The sequence below is a fragment of the Magnolia sinica genome, chromosome 13 (assembly GCF_029962835.1).
Source record: "Magnolia sinica isolate HGM2019 chromosome 13, MsV1, whole genome shotgun sequence".
NCBI lineage: Eukaryota > Viridiplantae > Streptophyta > Magnoliopsida > Magnoliales > Magnoliaceae > Magnolia > Magnolia sinica.
Genome location: NC_080585.1, coordinates 77,944,291 through 77,963,232, shown reverse-complemented (window position 1 = coordinate 77,963,232; position 18,942 = coordinate 77,944,291). Strand labels below are relative to the sequence as shown.

At 42.0% G+C, this 18,942-nt stretch overlaps 1 protein-coding gene across 32 annotated transcripts in view; it reads left to right on the top strand.

Annotated features, from left to right (window-relative positions):
* Window positions 1-1,317: 1,317 nt before the first annotated feature.
* The window catches only part of LOC131223886 (uncharacterized), a 28,258-nt gene continuing 10,633 nt past the window's right edge, over window positions 1,318-18,942 (top strand). For 21 of the 32 annotated variants that reach the window (XM_058219454.1, XM_058219448.1, XM_058219450.1 and 18 more), the window contains exons 1-2: window positions 1,319-6,060; window positions 6,139-6,229. In XM_058219454.1, coding sequence (XP_058075437.1) covers window positions 1,637-5,311 — 3,675 coding nt within the window. In that variant the 5' untranslated portion in view covers window positions 1,319-1,636 and the 3' untranslated portion in view covers window positions 5,312-6,060; window positions 6,139-6,229. Of the gene's footprint in view, window positions 6,061-6,138; window positions 6,230-18,942 lie in introns of all 32 variants that reach the window. The other 11 variants (XM_058219455.1, XM_058219445.1, XM_058219443.1 and 8 more) reach the window with 6 other exon arrangements.

Here is an 18,942-nt window from a genome sequence, read left to right as displayed (position 1 = left end):
TTAAACATCCTATATGATTCATTTTTTGTCTCAGGCCCTAAAATTATATGGTAAAATAGATGGACCGAGCGGATCAGATACATAAATCATGGTGGACCTTATAGAGCTTACTCAATACGTTAAGCGTAGTGAGTTAATGCGCAATTTGCTTCCGGGCAAACAAGGCCGTTCCGAAAATGGATTGGCTACTCCCCCTGCTAGTGGCCAGTGGCAGGTGATCGGTGATATGTGGGCCCAACAATGATGTATGTGTTTCATCCATGCCATCCATTTAATTTTCTAGATCATTTTCGAGTTTGAGGACAAAAAGACGTATATTCCAATCTGGAGTGGACCACGTCATAAGAAACAGTGTCGAATGAACGTTGACCATTGAAATTTTTTTTGGGGGCTGATCAAGATGATATTTGTTTTTTCACTTTATCTACATCTGTATGACCTAATAAACATGTTGGATGTCAAATAAACAATACAGTGGGCCTTAAGAGGATTTTAATGGTGGATATCTAATCACTATTGTTTTCCAGTGGTGTGGTCTACGTGTATTTATATCCCTCTAATTTTTAGGATCAAGCCCTAAATTGGTACGTAAAAATGAATGATCGACATGGATGAAACACATATATCATAGTGGAGCCCACATAGTACCGCCCATCAGCCACTGGGCTAGTTGCATGGGAGTCGCCAATCCGTTTCCGCTGCAAAGTTGCTGTTTCCGTCCTACCCCCGCCGGACGGTAATCTATCCGAGCATGGCTATGTGGGGCCCACCGTAATGTAAGTGTTTTATCTGGGCTGTTCATTGCTTTTGTCAAATTATTTTAAGACATAATCATAAAAAATTTAAGCCCGTCCACGGATCCAGTGGACAACACCAAAGGAAGCTGCAGTGATAATGATACCCACCGATTGAAACTTCTCTAGCCACCGTGATGTTTGTTTACCATCCAACCTGTTTACCATCCAACCTATTCATAAGGTCACGTAGACGTGGATTAAGTGAAAACACGAATATCAAATTGATCCGAAACTTCTCCAGCTCCCGAGAAGTTTTTAACGGTGTATGTTCAATTCCAACTTTGTGGTCCACTTAAGATCTATATCTACCTCATTTTTCGGCTCATATTTTAAAATGATACGAGAAAAACGATAAACGGCGTGGATAAAACACTTACGTCACGTTGGCCCCCACAGAGCCCTGCCCGGACGGATTACTGTCCGGGCGGGGGTACAAAGAGAAAACATATGAAGAGGAAAAAGAAAAAAGAAAAAGAAAAAAGGTTTACGGCTTGCTAGAGCAGAGAGAGGGAAGTAGACGCCGAGAGAGAGAGAGAGAGAGAGAGAGAGAGGGAGGGAAGGAGACGTCGGGTCAGAGAAGGTAGGTGCACTTTCAATCCAGCTGTGTTTCCACCTCCCTCTCCCAAATTCGAAAGGATAGCCGTTGCCTGTAACAAAGTAACCTGTGACTTGAAAAACACCTAATTCCCTTCTTACATTTCTTGCAATCTTACCTGATAGAAAGTTACAGGTTGAGACTCTGTTACCTGTAACATTTCTACCCCAAACACAAACTGTCAGGAAGTCACCTGTAACTTTCTTACATTTTACAGAAGTTACAGGCATCCAAACGGCCCCTAATGTCCTCAAAATTACTACACGATGCGCCCCTCGAAGCCGAAAGCCAAACAGTACTTTCTCTCAGAGAATCCCACACTCTCCTTCACCAAAGCCTCAAACCCCCATTCCCTCTAACAATCCCTTCCCCATCAGAGTACAACCGTCTTATCTACGCCCTAGCTTACGGCATATTGACCGAACCCCAGCTCGCCAAAATCCATTTCACCCACTTGGCCGCCATCGTCACCGACGGCTACAATCTCTTTGTGACTACCCTCATCAACATTGTAAACGAATCGTACCTGAAACTTCTTGGGCCGTCGCGGACCCAACTGATTTGGGTCTGTTCGAAATTGGTTGATGTTTCCGCCGTCGGTATTGAAAATCTTTTAGTATCTTTATTGAGGCAGATTAATGGTGGGGATTTCAGCGATGGGAATCTATGGTTGCCGATGGTGTTGATTCGGGTTTTCACTGAAAAGTGGAATTGGGTGATATCTGAACCATCAATTCTTACAAGTGCTCTATTCACGTATCTACGGCTGTTGTCTGATCATTATAGGTTATCAGGGCCGGAATTAGATAAGCTCAAGCACTTGGAAATTAATTTTTGCATTCGTGTTTTGAGGGAATGTTTCTGTTCGTGTTTGAAAATAGGAAGAGATCTTATTCGCCCGTTGCAAGATCTAGTGCATATTCCCGAGTTTCGAGATTTGTGGAAGGACTTGCTGTATAACCCGTCTGTGTTCCAGGTTCCAGGGTTTTCGGATATTTCACAGATTTTCCATTCAAGGACGTCAAGTAGGTATTTTTTGCTTCGGATTAGGCCGGAGATGGAGACCCAGTTGCGGTTCTTGCTCACTCATGTGAAATGGGGGAGTCAGAAGCGGTACCAGTCATGGTTCGCGAAGAAATTCCTTTGTGGGCCCGAGCGGGAGACGATTATTTGTGACCTTATTCGATTTGTTTGCTGTGCCCACCACCCTCCGAATGAAATTATCCAATCTGACATCATTTCGAGGTGGGCCGTGGTCGGGTGGCTTCTGAAGTGTTGTAGGAAGAACCACGCTGAGGCTAATGCGAAGCTGTCATTGTTTTATGATTGGCTTTTCTTTGATGAGGAAGTCGACAATATCATGAACATTGAGCCTGCCATTCTTTTGATGGTGCACTCCATTCCAAAATACATGGATATGACTCAAACCCTTTTGGAGTTCTTGTTTCTGCTTGTGGATAATTATGATGTTACTCGTAAGGATATCATAACTCGGGGTGTTTCAGCATCTTTCAGTGCGATTATTAGAAAAGGAGTTGTCCATTCTTTTGAAGCTTTGACTTCTTGCGACTCTCTTTCTCCTCTTCTCAAAGAGAGGCTTTCCACGTTCCTTCCAAACTTAGAATCAGGAATTGTTAGAGAGCCATCGGCCCGTCTTCCCCTTCACCCCTTGCCGTTTAATTTACCTAGTTCATCAAATGTCGAACGTGGGCCGCCACAATTTAGGAAGTCGGGAATCTCTATGCGCCATGAAAGAAATGTACTTCATACCAAAGCTGTTGATTCTGCCATTCGGGATGCTGCAAAAGATTCATTGGCTCATCTACCGGCAAATCCCCAGCCATTGAATTTACTGAGTCCATCCAATGTTGAAAGTGGTCCACTCCATTTTAGGAAGGTAGGACTCTCTACGGAACATGGAAAAAATGGCCTTCACACCAAAGCTGTTGATGCTGCCATTCCAGAAGCCATTAAAGATGCATCAATGGCTCATCTGCCAGCAACTCTCATGCCATTGAACTTACCTGGTCCATCCAATGTTGAAAACACGCCATCCCATTTTAGGAAGTTGGGACTCTCCATAGGCCACGAAAGAAATGGACTTGTCACGAAAGCGGTCGATGATGCTGTTCAAGAAGCTATTAGAGATCCATTGGCCTGTCTTCCACTAAATCCTGTGCCAATGAGTTTACCGAGCCAATGCAATGTCGAAAGCATGCAACCACTATCTACGAAGTCTGGGCTCTCAGTTGGACACAAAAGAAGTGGAGTTCATGCCAAAGCAGCAGCTGCTGCTGTTCTTAAAATCTCAGACAATCCAGTTTCCTGCACTATAGTAAAATCTAATGAGAGTCAGATTCATATTCAAGAGAGTTCACTCCATGATCTCGAAGCAGCTGTTAAAGAGTCAAAGGAAAGGGGCCTTGGTACTTTGGAGAAAATATTGTTTTCTTATGCAGCCATTGATAATGGAGAATTTGATGCCGCAATTGGAGGGAATTCGGTTTTCAGCTCAGAAGCATTAGCTTGTCAAATAACAGATGCATTCAAATCGAATGGATACACGATGTTCACTTATATCAACTGTTCGTCAATTGAAGTAGACTATGATGATGAAATTCAGTCCGCGACCTCCGTGGTTATTCGTGCCTTTATCTTTTCTCCGAATGAAAGGATGAAAGACTTGCTTTTGTTTTGGACCAAAAAAGGTCATGCTGTTGGGCCACGCTTGCTATCTTATGCATCAAGACTTGCATATGACGCAAATGTGATGTGTGGCTTGAGCAATCCAAATGATCATCAGAAACCTATTAACCACCATTACCATGATGGTGGCCCATCAAATGGGGATGCACTGATAGAGGGCAATGAAAATAACACTAGTGAGGAAATTGACTCGGTGAAGTCGTTATTGAAATGTCACATTGATGGTTACATTTCTTTTACGAGAAGTACAAGCAAAGATCCTCCCAATGCCATCATTCCTATTACAGTGCATGCTAAATTCATTGCTGAGTTGGTAGAAAGTGCTTTTGTTGCTTACAAAGGCTTTCTAAAGATCTCTAGCATGAAACTGCCACTGTCACATGTTCATGGTATTTATCCAACGCAAGATGGTTCAAATAGCATTTCATGTAATGGGGCGAAAGAAATGGATCGAACTCTATCCATGATGCTGTTTTCTGATTTAAAATCTTGTTGTGGGTGGAGAGGGAAACGATCAAAGTCATTATTCAGCTGTATCTTTTGCCATCTATCTGATTTATCCATCGCAAGGGAAGATTTCATTCGGCTGCTTGTGGATGTGTTAGATCATGTGGATCTTGTCAGTATACAATTTGAGGTTGGTTTGAAGAGATTTCCTATATTTGGCGAGGACACTAAAATGATACTTGACTTAGTGAGGAGCACTTGCTATTGGGATTTCGTTGAACAACAGAAATTGTGGGGTCTGTTGATATCAGAGCTGGCAGTTTCCAAGGTTCAGGTCGAAAATATAGTTTTGGACATGTGCTCCGGTTTTATAGATATGAATGAAAATTCTGTGGCTTTAGAGGGGCTCTTGAAACTGCTTAGGAGTTGTTCTCCTACACGGAAACTTGTTGCTACTATTATGTCATTACCTAGTGCCTTTAGTAACTTTGCTGCTGCAGTTTTGGCCAGTTGGGTTGCCTCTAATAGATCAATGTTCTTTGGTTACTTAGCTGACTTGTTACAGAATAGTAGCAACACAGATGATGGTTCTCTATCTTTCAGACCTGCTGCTGCTAGTATAAACCGTTCTGCCATAGCAGGGCTGTTGGATTTTCTTGACAAGGATGGAATGAATAGTTCAGATAGTTTGAGTTTGGTGCTTGGAAGTGTTTCAGAAATCAAGGCCAAGCTAGCTTACATGATGGTGCTGCATGATAGCAGCTGAGCCTTGTAATGAAGGGTGGTCCATATATCTGGTTAAGTAAGTCTAATTGTTCTTTGCGATGATGGTTATTTTTAGTATCCAGTTGTAAAAATGTGAACTGCATTCTCTAATAGATTATTCAACTTTTGCATTGTCTGGCAGATCATTCAGCGTTGCCTTTCATTCTGATGGACATCAATTAGCAGCTTCTTTTACCTGAGAGATTAAACCAGGTAGTTTATGTTGAGGAACATTGAACTAGACTGTGTTCGGATGCTCTATTGAATTGAATTGCAATTCTGTGGAAATGACCTTGGGTAACCTCACTCCCTTCATGATGAGGGACTGGCCCCCCAACTTGCAATTTTGCAGCATTTTAAGTTCAACTTGAGATGCACGGAGTTGCAATTATGGGTTGATCATTGTAATGATTTGAATGGCCCCGCCCCCTTTTTTCGATAGGTTAAAATGGAGCCACATCCATCTTCGTCATTCCCCAAATTAATGTAATTCAGCCCAACTGAGCATCCAATCACATCCTAAATAAAATAGAGGAAACAGAGAGCGCATGGTCAATGTGCTACCCTTTCTGGGACATTTCTATCCATTTCTGTTTCAATTAAATTGCCAAGATCGATGCCCTGCTAACTGCCATAATGACATATGCTCCCTCCCTGTAAGTGCAGTGCTCGTTCTCGTTTCTTGAACAAAATTATGGCTGGGGCTTATGTCCCTGTGGGTGCTGTTAAGCTGTCACCAGCAATATGTAGGTTAGTCCCAACCTTATTTGCATATATTTTGATATTTCTTTATTTGGGGAACTGGTCCTAATGAGTTGTTATAAGCAGAGGACATCTCCAGCTGCTGTCAGATTCATTACACCTTTTACACTTCTTCTCGCTGTGTTAACTTGAGGCTTTGGGCATTGCTTGCAAGCAGGTTTGGATTCATGCTTGGTACCTTTTCATTACCAGTTGTGCCTTTATTTGTTGATATGATGACATTGAAGATACCAAAATTCCTTAAAAAAAAAAAAAGGATATCCTGAAATAAAGTTTGTTGACTAAACAACCGTAGATGCCAAAGCACGATACTCAACTTCAGCACTAAGACGAGAAACCCTGGGCTTTTTCTTTGCACACCTAGAGACATCGGTATACTCGAGATGCACAAATAGTCAGAAATGAACTGTCAGTCATCAAGTGATCCATTCTAGTCAGCATCATAGTGTGCTGTCAAGGAAAGGAACTCACGCTAAATTAAAAGCCATGAAAAATATGCCTTTCACAAACCAAAGAATACACCTTACAAGATAGAAATGGGACATTGTTGGCATAAACTACAATGGATGGCAATCCTGAGTTCATGCACAAACTGACATCCATAAACTGATCCCTGGGTAACGGCTTGCCATCCATCTAGGCATAACCAGATTCTCCTGGTTATTTGTCCATGTATATTGGCTTTCTTCCAGTTGAATACCAATTACCTTGCACTTGTCCACCAATTCTGAGAAGCTTTCCACGGCTATAGAGATTCTGGACCCCCAGTTTTTGAACGAGAAATGGATTATGTTAAAGTCACCAGAGATGCACCATGGAAGCTTCATCTATTCCTGATTATGTTGAGTTCTTCCCAGTCACGAAGCTTTTTTTCTGGGGCAACCAACCTCTTTATATTCCAAGTCAAGATCTTCATAAGGACTTGACATACTCCCCCTACCCTTGCCTCTCTTCATCAGTCCCATTTTTTCGCCAAAGATCTTTCTTTGTCTACATCCCCCCCATTCTTTCATTATGGATGGATCCTTCAGAGGATTGACTTCACGCCTACTTCTGTCCTTTTCTGCTATTACCTTTCTGGCTTAAGATGCTGATTGAATTATCCTCCCTAGCCTCCACTTCTTGAATTGCATGCTACTTTTCCTCTGATATCCCCATTGATTCTCCAAAATATCCTCCTTGTTTTTGGGCATCTTGCAGAGCCACCTGCTGCTGTTCTTGTGCCTCCTGAACCTCGAACTGTTGTTGTACTTGTATCAAATAGTCTGCATTTGGTGAGGGTCTCTTGTCCGCATTGTCAGTATTGTCTTGCATCTCTTGCATTAATTCCAGATGATCCACACATATCTGTGGCTCCCCCTACTTCCTACTGCATCTCTGCAGGCAGTTTGTATGTGTTCCAAAACTGATTCAGCTGCAAGATGACAGGCAGTCTGTGCTTGTTCGTGATCCAACTCCTCTCCAACTTCCTCAATGGTTGGTGAGATGTCATACCAGTCACTCCGACACCCCATGAATGATTACTTTCAGCTTGGTTCGTAGGTTGACTGGCATAGGTCATGGACTTTTATTGACCTTCTCCCCAGAACCCTTTTTATGTTGTATGCTTCATCTCTTTGGCTGGATCCCTGATGCGCTGATCTCCCCCATCTCTTTCACTAGACTCCCTTAGGCCCTTGACCTTGCTATTGGCCTGGGATTTATGTGTTTGGCCTTCCGAATTGCTTTCTTTCTCGAAATTGCTTTTGTGACTGGAAGAAAACTGCCAGAAAACTGGCGAAACTGGTCTATTGTTTCAACATGTCTCAGCCTGATGACCGCTTTCAGTGATCCTGCAAAGCACTGCGAACGCCGCTCCTTTCTTCCTAATACTAGTTTGTCTGCAAGTGCCTTTGAAGGTTGCCGAAAGAAAGTTGTAGTAGTGCTCTCCTTCCTCTGCCTCCCAACTCGCTCTGCACCCAATGCAGAACTCCATTTTATTAACTCAAGTAGTGATCAATTGGGCGACTCATCACCTTTCTTCCTCCTGATTTTCATCCTTGCGTACTGTACCCATTCCTTGCAGTTATCTCATTGATTTCCGTAACCTCCCGATTTGAGAACTCGACAACTGTAGTACCTCTTCTTTCCAAATCTAGTGGGATATCATAAAAATGGAACCATCCTTCTTCATACCTGAAATGGGACAATTCGGCCTAGTGTCGGATCTTCTTCACTGGCCCCTATAGCCCATGGTTGCGATCCTTCAACAATTTTTCTGTAGCTAAATTGGGCTGGAGTACTAACCATATGCTGTAATTATCCAAGAAGATAACAAAAAACTTGTGCAGTAGGAAACCCCACCTTCGCCCTCTATGATTTCTGAGTTGGAGAGATGACTATCCTCCATGGTCAGCACGTATGTCTTCTCCAAATAGTTACTCTTGCCTCTGTGCTATGGATTGGCCCACCACCATTGTGGCTTCACCTTCCTTCTGCTCTAAATGGAATGTCGGAGCCACTGCCTCTTTGATTGCCTTCCAGTGTTCAAGACCCCAATACCTTTCTCAAGATTCTCATTTACTCCCTTTTCCTTTTCCCTACATCTCGGATTCTCAATAGAAACTCCCTATATGATATCTCCCTATTCGTTTTCCAACCATGACTCCATCCATGTTTCTATTCCATCCCCCATCTGCATATGTACCTTCATGACTATCATCTTTCCCTTCTCAGACACTGTTCTGTACCCTTTTCTTTTCAGACTTCTCCCTCCCACCATGTTTTGCCTTATTTACTTGTATTTTCCTCCCTCGGTAAAGAAGACCGTCCATATCACTGTTTGCCTCCCCAGCTTCCTCTGCAGATTCGTACCCGAGGAAGGTGAAATCTTTGCCATATCTTGTGCTCCTCTCCCCAGAATATGCCAAATCTACCACCTTCCTTTACCTCCTGAATATTCTCTTGAACTCTATTACATTCCACACTTCCAATTTTTTTTTTTTTTTTAATATATATATATATATGAATCATGTCGTGGTGATTTGGATTTGCATGCTGCTAGAAGATTGTTTACTCGAGATGTTGATCCGTTCCTCATTCAGCTCTTTGTTGTCGTCGTCTCCTAGCATTCTCTCTTTTCTTCACTGTTGTATTTTCTCTTTTATATATGTATTATGCATAACACACACACATCCAAAATTGCAGATCTCTCACTCATTATCTCTACTATGCTAAATAGCCTTGCTTTGTACTTGGATGTTGTGGATGGTTGGTAGGGCTGTACATCGAGCCGAGTTGAGGTGGGCCAAGCTTGGCTTGACTCGTCCGTGCTCTACTCGAGCTCAACATTGGAGCTTGGCTTGTTTGCCAAACCTTTCGAGTCGAGTTGAGCTTACCTCGAGTCGAGTTGACCCAACCCAACACTCAACCTGCACCCGACTCAACCCAACACCTAACCCGGCCCAACCAAGCCCAACCCAACGCCCAACCCACACCCGACCCAACCCAACGCCCAACCTTACCCAACCCAGTGCCCGACCTAGGACCCAAGACCCAACCCAAATCAAACAGAAAATCAAATATTCGTTCATATATAAAAAAAATTAAATGAATCATTCATGATAGAGGAATGTAAGCTACCTTTGTGGTGGGTGTTGACTGCTGAGAGAGAGAGAGAGAGAGAGAGAGAGAGAGAGAGAGAGAGAGAGAGATTGTTCGGGCGGGTGCGGGCTGTGGCCGGTTGAAAGGGAGGAAAAGGGATAGGAAAGGGTTGGGATGGGTAGGGTTTTGCTTTAAAATTTTAAGTTTTTTTGTTTTATATATATATATATATATATATTCGAGTCGAGCTCGAGCTTCGAGTCGAGTTCGAGTCGAGTAGAGATGCACTATGCTCGAACTTGGCTAGTTTTCAAATCGAGTTGGGTAGTATGGAGCTTGACTCGCTTCGAGTCGTCCTTTAAGCCGAGTCAATCCGAGCTAACTCGAGCCGAGCCGAGCGAGCTTTTCGAGCCAGCTCGACTCGTGTTCAGCCCTAATGGGTGGGATGTGAGCTTTTGGTGAATGTACTTCCCACTTTTCCAATGATGCTCTATATAATAATCTTGTAGATCTGTGTAACTTTTGTTGTGGTCAACATGTTTTCTTGGAGAACCTTAGACACGGTCTTAATTTGCATCGTTATTTCATATTTAACCCATCTCCCTTCCATTTGAACCATTTGTTGCATTGTCATCATGGTTAACAAAACGCCATACAACAAAAAAAGGGGTAGGAAAACTATCAATCATTCAATGACTTTACACAGTTACTGAAGGGAGTATCATCGAGAAGAACTGTCATGGAGAATCGAGGAAAGTAGAGAATCGATGAAGACGATGGAGACACCAACGATAGTGAGGGCAGAATTGAACGAGGTGATTAACGATGGTAGAAGGTAAATCGGTAAATGCAACCATCCAAGAAACCTTAACCCAAAAAACAACTTATGCAGTTTCTAACGTTATTTGTTGCCGGATTCCCTGAAGGGTTGCTCCCGATTAACTTTTCCAAGGTATTTGGAAAGGTTGGAATTGTGATGGACGTTCACATCCCTCGAGATCAAGAAATGAACCACTATCGAGTTTTCACTTTCGTTAGGATGAGTTCCAATGCAAAGCTGGAAAGGGCCATCAAGCTGATGCATGGCGAAAGTTTTGGGGGATTGAAACTCACTATTTAACGAGCACGGTTTGGCCCTGTTTTGAAGAACAGAGAAGGGAAATCGAAGAGCTCAAATAAGGGGGGCGTTCAGAAGAAAAGATCGACTAATAAAAGCCAAACTAATCCTATGACGAATCGAGTCAAATCTCCGAAGACGAGCAATGACATCTCTTTCAGAGACGCGCTGATGGCTCAACATCATCCAGCTTCCGCTATTACTAAGGTCGAGGCTCAGATGAAGGCCTTGGCATTAGGACAACATAACATTTCAACCATTGAAAATGGAGCAACTGAGTTCAAATGGATATGGACTTCCACCTGCAAGGACGTTCCTGCTGTTCACGTGAGGCCGGAGGTAATCCAAAAATCTCTAAACAACCTTCAGTGGTCGTTAATCGTAGAGACGATGCGTCATACTACTCTTGCTCAAGTTCAGGGATTGTTCTAGGATTTTGTTATCTCGGACAAGGATTTCACGGTGAAGCCTACAGATGCTAACGAAGTCTGGGTTAACTTCAGATCTAGTGAAACTTTGACAAAGTGTTAATGGCAGGGACAATACGCTTAAAAGGCCCAATTTATAAACTCAAGCAATGGTCAGAGAACACTCACTTTAAAACAGAAATAGTATGGATATTAATTTGTAGAATTCCAATGGAACTGTGCTTTAACAACATTTTCCTTGCATTAGGGTCATGTTTGGGCTAGATGGTTGCCATTGATCCATACACAGAGAACAGAGAAGAAATCGGAGTAGCTAGACTCTACATTAAGAAGAAACGGAGCACTCCCATCCCTGATTCCATCAAAGTGGTTGTTGACAACGAGTTGGTTCTAATAGTTCAGGAGTTGTTGTGGGGATGCCCATAGTGTTGGGGCTAAGTTTTGAGTGGTCAAGATGAAGTTAACAACCCGACGAATGTCTGTTCTAGGTGGATCGGGGGAGATGGAGTATCGCTCCCATGCCCCCGTGCCCAAATGACTCTTTCTATGGACACTTGTATGCATCTGGTTGCATTGCCAGTCGTAGTTGGGGATTGAGTGACCCATAAGGCATCATAAAAGCTACTGTGCTTCGAGGTAAGTGGAGGACTGTTACGCTCAAGCTTGAACCGTGGCTTGGATCCAAACCTTTTGGCTCAGAGTTCAGGTTCTGACAATGTTGTCGAAATTGCTCGTGAGGCTCACTCCGAACCTCCCATCTCAAAAGGAGAACTTGTTTTTGAAAAGGAGGCTCCACTTCTCTAAACATGTGTCCATCTTTAGCACGTGAAACCGTTGAAAGCATCTCTGGAACGCCAAGTGGAGATGAACTGAATCTCGAGTTGACGCTTGTGTGTCATCCCACACGTTTCGACGACTTAAACTTTCAGCAGTGTGTGCCTCTCATCGACACGTGCAACATCTTCGACCCGATTACTTTACACAAATCCTCTATTCCTATCACACTCATAGACTCGACTTTGGAGATTGAAAAGGAGTCCTCCCTGGAGATTGAGAAGGATCGCTCTCTCGTGAAACAATGGGTCGGGTTGATGGTGTTCTCGTAGTGGCGAGCACAAGCCTCTCCACAGACGAATTGGTAGTTTCTAAAGACGAAGAGACACGAGATCCCAACGATAGGGAAGAAGTCTGCAACGATGAATCGGTAAGCGAAAAGTCGATGCTCGACGGTAGGTTAGAAGATCACAACGGCAATTTTCTTGCGGTGGAAGCAATAGCCCTAAAAGATCTTTTATTGAAGGATCCCTTGATTTCGACCCCGCTTTGTGCTACTAGAGGTCCAAACGAACCCTCTTCATAACCTCAGCCAGGCGTGGTTGAGATTTGCACCGAACAAGCTGCTCCCTCAAAAAACATTGTCTTATCCCAGGTCCAGGTTACTTGGTCCAAGGACATCCTAGAGAGAGGAGGAATGGTTGGTATGTCTTTTGGGGTGAGCGACGAAGCGTGTACGATTTTGCTCAGTTCATCAAAAGGAAAGGAGCCCAAAGACTTTATGAAGAGCAATTGTCGAAGGCTAAAAAATCTTCAAAGGGGTGGTGGGAACTTCTCACTTTGGAGTGTTCTATAAACTATGATTCCACGACCAAATCCGGCTATGGTAAAAGGGCAAGAATGGGCAAATTAGTCGATCAATGTTAGTTCTCTCCTGGAAATTAAGAGGGTTGGGTAGTAAGCTGAAAAGAGCCCAAGTCAGAAAGGTCTATAGAAAGTCCAAGGCAGAGATCATATCCTTGCAGGAGTCCAAGCTTCAATCTGTCGATAAAGGTATGGTACATTCTATCTGGGCATCTCGAATTCTGACTGGATTGCACTCAACGCTTTTGGCTCTGCGGGAGGCATTATTTTGGCCTGGAAGACAGATTGTTGGAAGCTAACCGATAGCTTTTTGGGCTCCTTTTCGGTTTCTGTGGTTCTAAAAAATTGTGCCTCCAATTTCTCCTGGGTCTTCTTAACGGTTTATGGCCCCTGTTACCTGTCGTTACGGGATTAGTTTTGGGGTAGAGCTCTCCTCTGTTTGCCTCAAATGGGACCTACCATGCTGCATCGGAGGATATTTTAATGTTATTCGCTTTTCTTATGAAAAATCAAATGGGGGTCAGATGACCAACAATATGCATAAATTCTCTAATTGGGTGGATTCTCACAAACTCATTGACCTTCCTCGGGAAGGTGCAAAATTTACCTGGTCCAACAACCAAGTCGCCCCTATGCTTTCGCGCTTGGATAGATTCCTTGTTTATCAAGGTTGGATCGATAAATTCCCCCTTGTCGCTTAACGGGCTCTTTTGAGATTATTTTTAGATCATAGATCGATTATTTTGGAAGTAAAAAAAAGATAATTGGGGCGAATGCTTGTTCCGGTTCGAGTTGGCTTGGCTTGAAATTGAAGGTTTCAAGGATCTTGTTCTCGAGTGGTGGTCCTCCTTTTAAGTTATGGGATATGTAGGGTTCAGATTGGGGCAGAAGCTCAGATTGCTAAAAGAAAAAAAAAAAAAAAAAAGATCTACAGAGGTAGAGTTTGAAGCAATTTTGGCCAAGATTCATGATATATAGATATGAAAGAAGAGGCGGGGCATTTATTGGAAGATGACATGCTCTAAAGAGCTAATTTGGATGCAAAGTACACATCTTTTTCCAAAGAGGTGGAAATTAAATGGTGGCAACGATCAAGGGCTTTATGGTTAAAGGAGGGAGATAAGAATACTCAATTCTTTCATAATATGGTTAGTGCTCGTGCCCGGGCGAATAAAATAAGCAATTTGGTAGTGGAGGGTGTCAGAACTACAAAGAAAAATCAAATATGGGACGCCATTGTTAATACTAGTGTTGGCAATATCGATACTATCGGCCGATATTATCGATATTGCGGTTCGGTGATACGAAACTGCCTAGGAGTACAAAAAAAAAAAGAAGAAGAAGAAGAAAAGATATCGGTTGATATCTTCGGCGACATAGGCGACAATCCTCTCTACCATTCTAGAAATTCGAAGAAAATAAAATATATAGGAAAAAATCTCTCTTACCTTGTTACTCAAGATCTGCTTGGATTTGGTGTGCCAATCACGATCTACAGTGCCAGATCATGTAAGAAAACCTAAAATCCCTATTTTTTTCTTTGAAGAGAATTGCTTCGAAAGGAAACCAGATTTCCGCTGAGGTTTGTGGGGATTTGGGTTGGATTTTGAAAAAAAGATGTAATTAGGAGAGATTTTTTGGGATTTTAACAAATTCGAAGTCTCGAGGTGGGCTTGCGCATTCGCGGCTTTAACGGAGAAGACGAGGAGAGCTTTGAAGAACGCTCTCACTCTCTGCCTTAATTAAAGGAGTGTATTTGGTGCGACTTGGCTGCACCAAATACGATGCGGCCCTTACAGTGGGGCTCACATTGATATATGTATTGTATATCCATTTCGTTGATATGTTTTGTCAGATCATTCTATGGCATGATCTAAAAATGAATTAGATCCAAATCTCAAGTGGACCATACTCTAAGAAAGAATGGTATTTCAACCTTCACCATTAAAATCTTGATAAAGCCCACCGTAATGTTTATTTGTCATTCAACCTGTTGATAAGGTCACAAAAACGTGGATGAAGGGAAAATAACAAATATTAGGTTGATCCAAAACTTTTGTGACCTATTTGCAAGTTTTAATGAGCCATCGCCACTATTTCCTGCGGTATGGTCCACCTGATATTTGAATCTGCTTCATTTTTGGGTTCATGCCCTAAAATGATTTGTAAAAACATATGGACGGCTTGGATATGTAATAAATATACCAAGGTGAGCCCCACCATAAGTGGCACACCGTCTTGGGTCAGGCCAGGGCAGCACCTAATTCTCTTCCTTAAAAATAATAAAACTATATTTCTGTGGGCCCTACCATGGTGTATGTGTTGTATCCACACCATCCATCCATTTTGAGAGATCATTTTAGAGCACGAGCCAAAGAATGAGGCCGATCCAAAGTTCAAGTGCACCCCACCATAGAAAATAGTGGGGATTCAACGCCTACAATTAAAAAATTCAGGGGGCCACAAAAGTTTTCGTTAAAGTTGATATTCGTGTTTTCCCTTCATCCATATCTGCATGAACTTATGAACATGTTGGAGCTCAAATAAACATCATGGTGGGCCTTAGGAAGGTTTCAGCGGTGGGTGTCACTGTCCCCACTATTTTCTGTGGTGGGGTCCACCTGAGCTTTGGATTGGTCTCATTCTTTGGCTCATGCCCTAAAAAAATATCTCCAAATGGATGGACGGTGTGGATACAACACATACATCACGGTGGGGCCCATAGGCAGGGTCCCACCAACATTGTCAGTCTTTCGTGTTGCATGCGCGGAGCGGGTACTACCCAACTCTGTCGGAAGTGGGAGTTGATTAAGTGATACCCTGGATCTACCGAGGTGTGTGGGACCCGTGGCCCACCTTGATGTATGTGACTACAGCCACGCCGTCCATCTGTATTGAAAACTTATTTTAGGGCATGATCTAAAAAATAAAGCAAATCCAAATCTCAAACGAACCATAATACAAGAAACAATAGTAATTGACCATTAAAAGCTTCTTGTGGGCCACAAAAGCTTTGGATCATATTTGTGTGGTCTCCCTAAGATTTGGGCATGCTTCGTTTTTAGGACAATGCCCTAAAATATGCTTTGAAAATAGTTGGACGGTGGCCCCAAAGATGAAGCATATCCAAAGCTCAGGTGGACCACACCACATGAAATAGTGTGAATTAAACGACTAATGTTGAAAAATTCTTAGGGGCGACCAATATTTTGGATCAAGGTGATATTTGTGTTTTCAAGTGGACCACATTGTAAGAAATAGTGGTTCACCAATGAGGTTTATTTGCACGTTGCCTTGTATGTTCCCAAACACTGCTTTATATGCATGGTCCCAGACAATGGTGCACCAATGAGGCTTCAGGTAGACCACACTATAAGAAACATGGTCCCAAATACTATAAAAAGTGGGATTTAAACACCTTATGCCTACCATGGTGCCTGTTTGACATCCAACCATTGATTAGGTCCACTGGATGTGGACATGGGCCAGGGCCCACTCGTGAGGTGGATTTGGAGTTCAAATGGCCCCCACTATAGCAGGACAGTGGGAATGAATACTTACAGTTGAAAACCTTCTGGGGTCCACCCTATTGTTATGAACAGTGCAAATCCCATGCATTACTATGCATTAGTGTAGATCACATGTCTTGATACATTTATAAATGTTATGCATTCAATTTGAATATAGTTGCATTCTTCAGTGAGACAACACATGGCTTAGGACCCTATACAAAGGAAACCTATTTTATGCATTTCTTTTTTGAGATGTTATGATTTAAAAGTGTAAATTAAAGTATTTTTTAGCAATTCTTGAAGTTTTATTGAAAAATTCAACCAATTTCCTAATGTTTCCCCATGTTTCCTAAAAAGTGCGATAAATTATCCGATACAAACGATATATCTCATGCGATAACCAATACGTATATGTATCTCAAGGGTGCGATACATAGCGCGATACCGATATTTCGAACACTGGTTAATGCTACAGGAACTTGCTATCTTCTGATGTGTGGAGAAGGCTGAGACTGGACAATCTTTTCTTCCCCCGCATATTTTTTGAGGCAAATTCTATTGAAAAGCCTTTTTCGGAGGAGGATGTTAAATTCGCCCCTCGATTCGGTGTGGGGATAAAGCGCCCGGCCCGGACAACTTCCCGATTATGTTCTTTCAGAAATTTTGGTTGGCGGCAAGCAACGATGTTATGGATTTCCCTCACGAATTTCATGCTAGAAGCCGTCTTTCGAAGGATCTTAATGCTACCTTCATTGCCCTCATCCTAAAAATCGAAGGAACGGAATCGTTGAAAGATTTTAGACTGATATGCCTTGCTCATAAATTAAGAAGAGTTCTTTCCCTAGTCATATCAGAGAATCAAGGAGCTTTCATTTTAGGCAGACATATCCTTGACACCACCCTTATAGCACATGAATTCATCAACTTTAGACACAAGCAAGAAAAGAGCGAAGTGGTTTACAAGCTAGATATTGATAAGGCCTATGACTACATCAATTGGAAATGTTGGACTATTTTTGCTCGAGAGAATCGGTTGCGGATTTATTTGGAGACTGTGGATGCAATCTCCATCCTTTTCTGTTCTCATTAATGGATCTCCATTCAGTTACTATAAGACTTTTTGCGGCATCAGACACGATGACCCTTTATCGTTGTATCTCTTTGTTGCAGGGTGTCCCGTATCCGTTACGATACGAGCGTATCGGCCGATACGTATCGGTAACGGCCATGGCCGTTATGCGATACGGGGCCGTAACGGTCACCCCCCCAATTCTGTAGCCGTAATGGCCCTGTAACAGCTGTTACGGGGCGTAATGGCCATTACTGCTCCGTAACGGTCAGGGCGTAATGCTAAAAAATTGGCTTTATTTATTTATTTATTTAAAATTTTAGCTTCTTTCTTCCAAACTCTTCCTAAATCATTCTATTGCTATTTTCGACCACTCTTAGCTTGATATTATAGATAAAAACAACTTATATTAAGGATTTTCTTGATTCGAAGCTCCGTGGGCCATTTTCCAGAAATTCTTCAAAAATAGGTATTTATGCTTTTTATTTAATGTTTTGCTGTTTTAATGGTAGAATATGAAGTGTTAATCATAATAGAAGATATTAATGTCCATTTTACAGATTGTTGTTGTCATTTTATATTTTTTTATAATTTTTTTTATTTATGCACTATTTTTGGCCCTTTTTTTTTTTAAATTCGAAAAATTATTTTTTTATTGAATGTTTTGATGTTTTAATGGTAGAATATGATGTGTTAATTATATTAGAACATGTTAATGTTCATTTTACAGATTGTTGTCATTTTATATTTTTTTATGAATTATGACAAATAATTGCAAACACTTACACATGTAAGATATTTTCATATTACATTCATTCTAATATATCTATCATTGATAGTAGATAGTTAGAAAAATAAATATATGAGTTTTGCAATCAAATCCAGGTTGTCTGGTTCATAAATTTATCAGACAGTCTGATACAACTTCTCACCAAAGAGTGGACCATTACACCACCATAAACATGTTCCAATTTATAAATGAATGCATATTTGGAATGCTTAGAATATTCTGGATTTAATCCATTTTTTTTCATATTTTTTTGGCAAATTTTTTTTTTTTGCACCGTTATGAGCCGTTACGCCCCCATTTCGCTGTTATGCCCCCGTATCCATATCGGTATCGGAGGGCACTATTACGCCAATTGATACCGATACGGTGTACGTTGCTTTGTTGTTATCGGGCAAGATGCTTCTCAGGGTAGAGGAAAATGGTTTAATTCATGGCTTCAAGGTCAGAGGAGGGGGTGTAAGTTACTCATCTTCAATATGTGGACGATATGATCCTTTTCTGTGACGCAGATGTCATCTCGGTCGATAATCTCAAGAAAGTTATGGTTTGCTTCGAAGTAGTCTCCGGCCTAAATATTCATGTCTCCAAAAGCGAAGTGCTAGGAATCCATGTGCTTAATGAAGATCTTCAACACTTGGCTAATGTCTTTGGTGGCAAAACAGGATCCTTCCCCTCTTCCTATTTGGGGTTGCCCCTATGCATAGGAAAATTGGCCTTTTACCTTTGGGATTGAG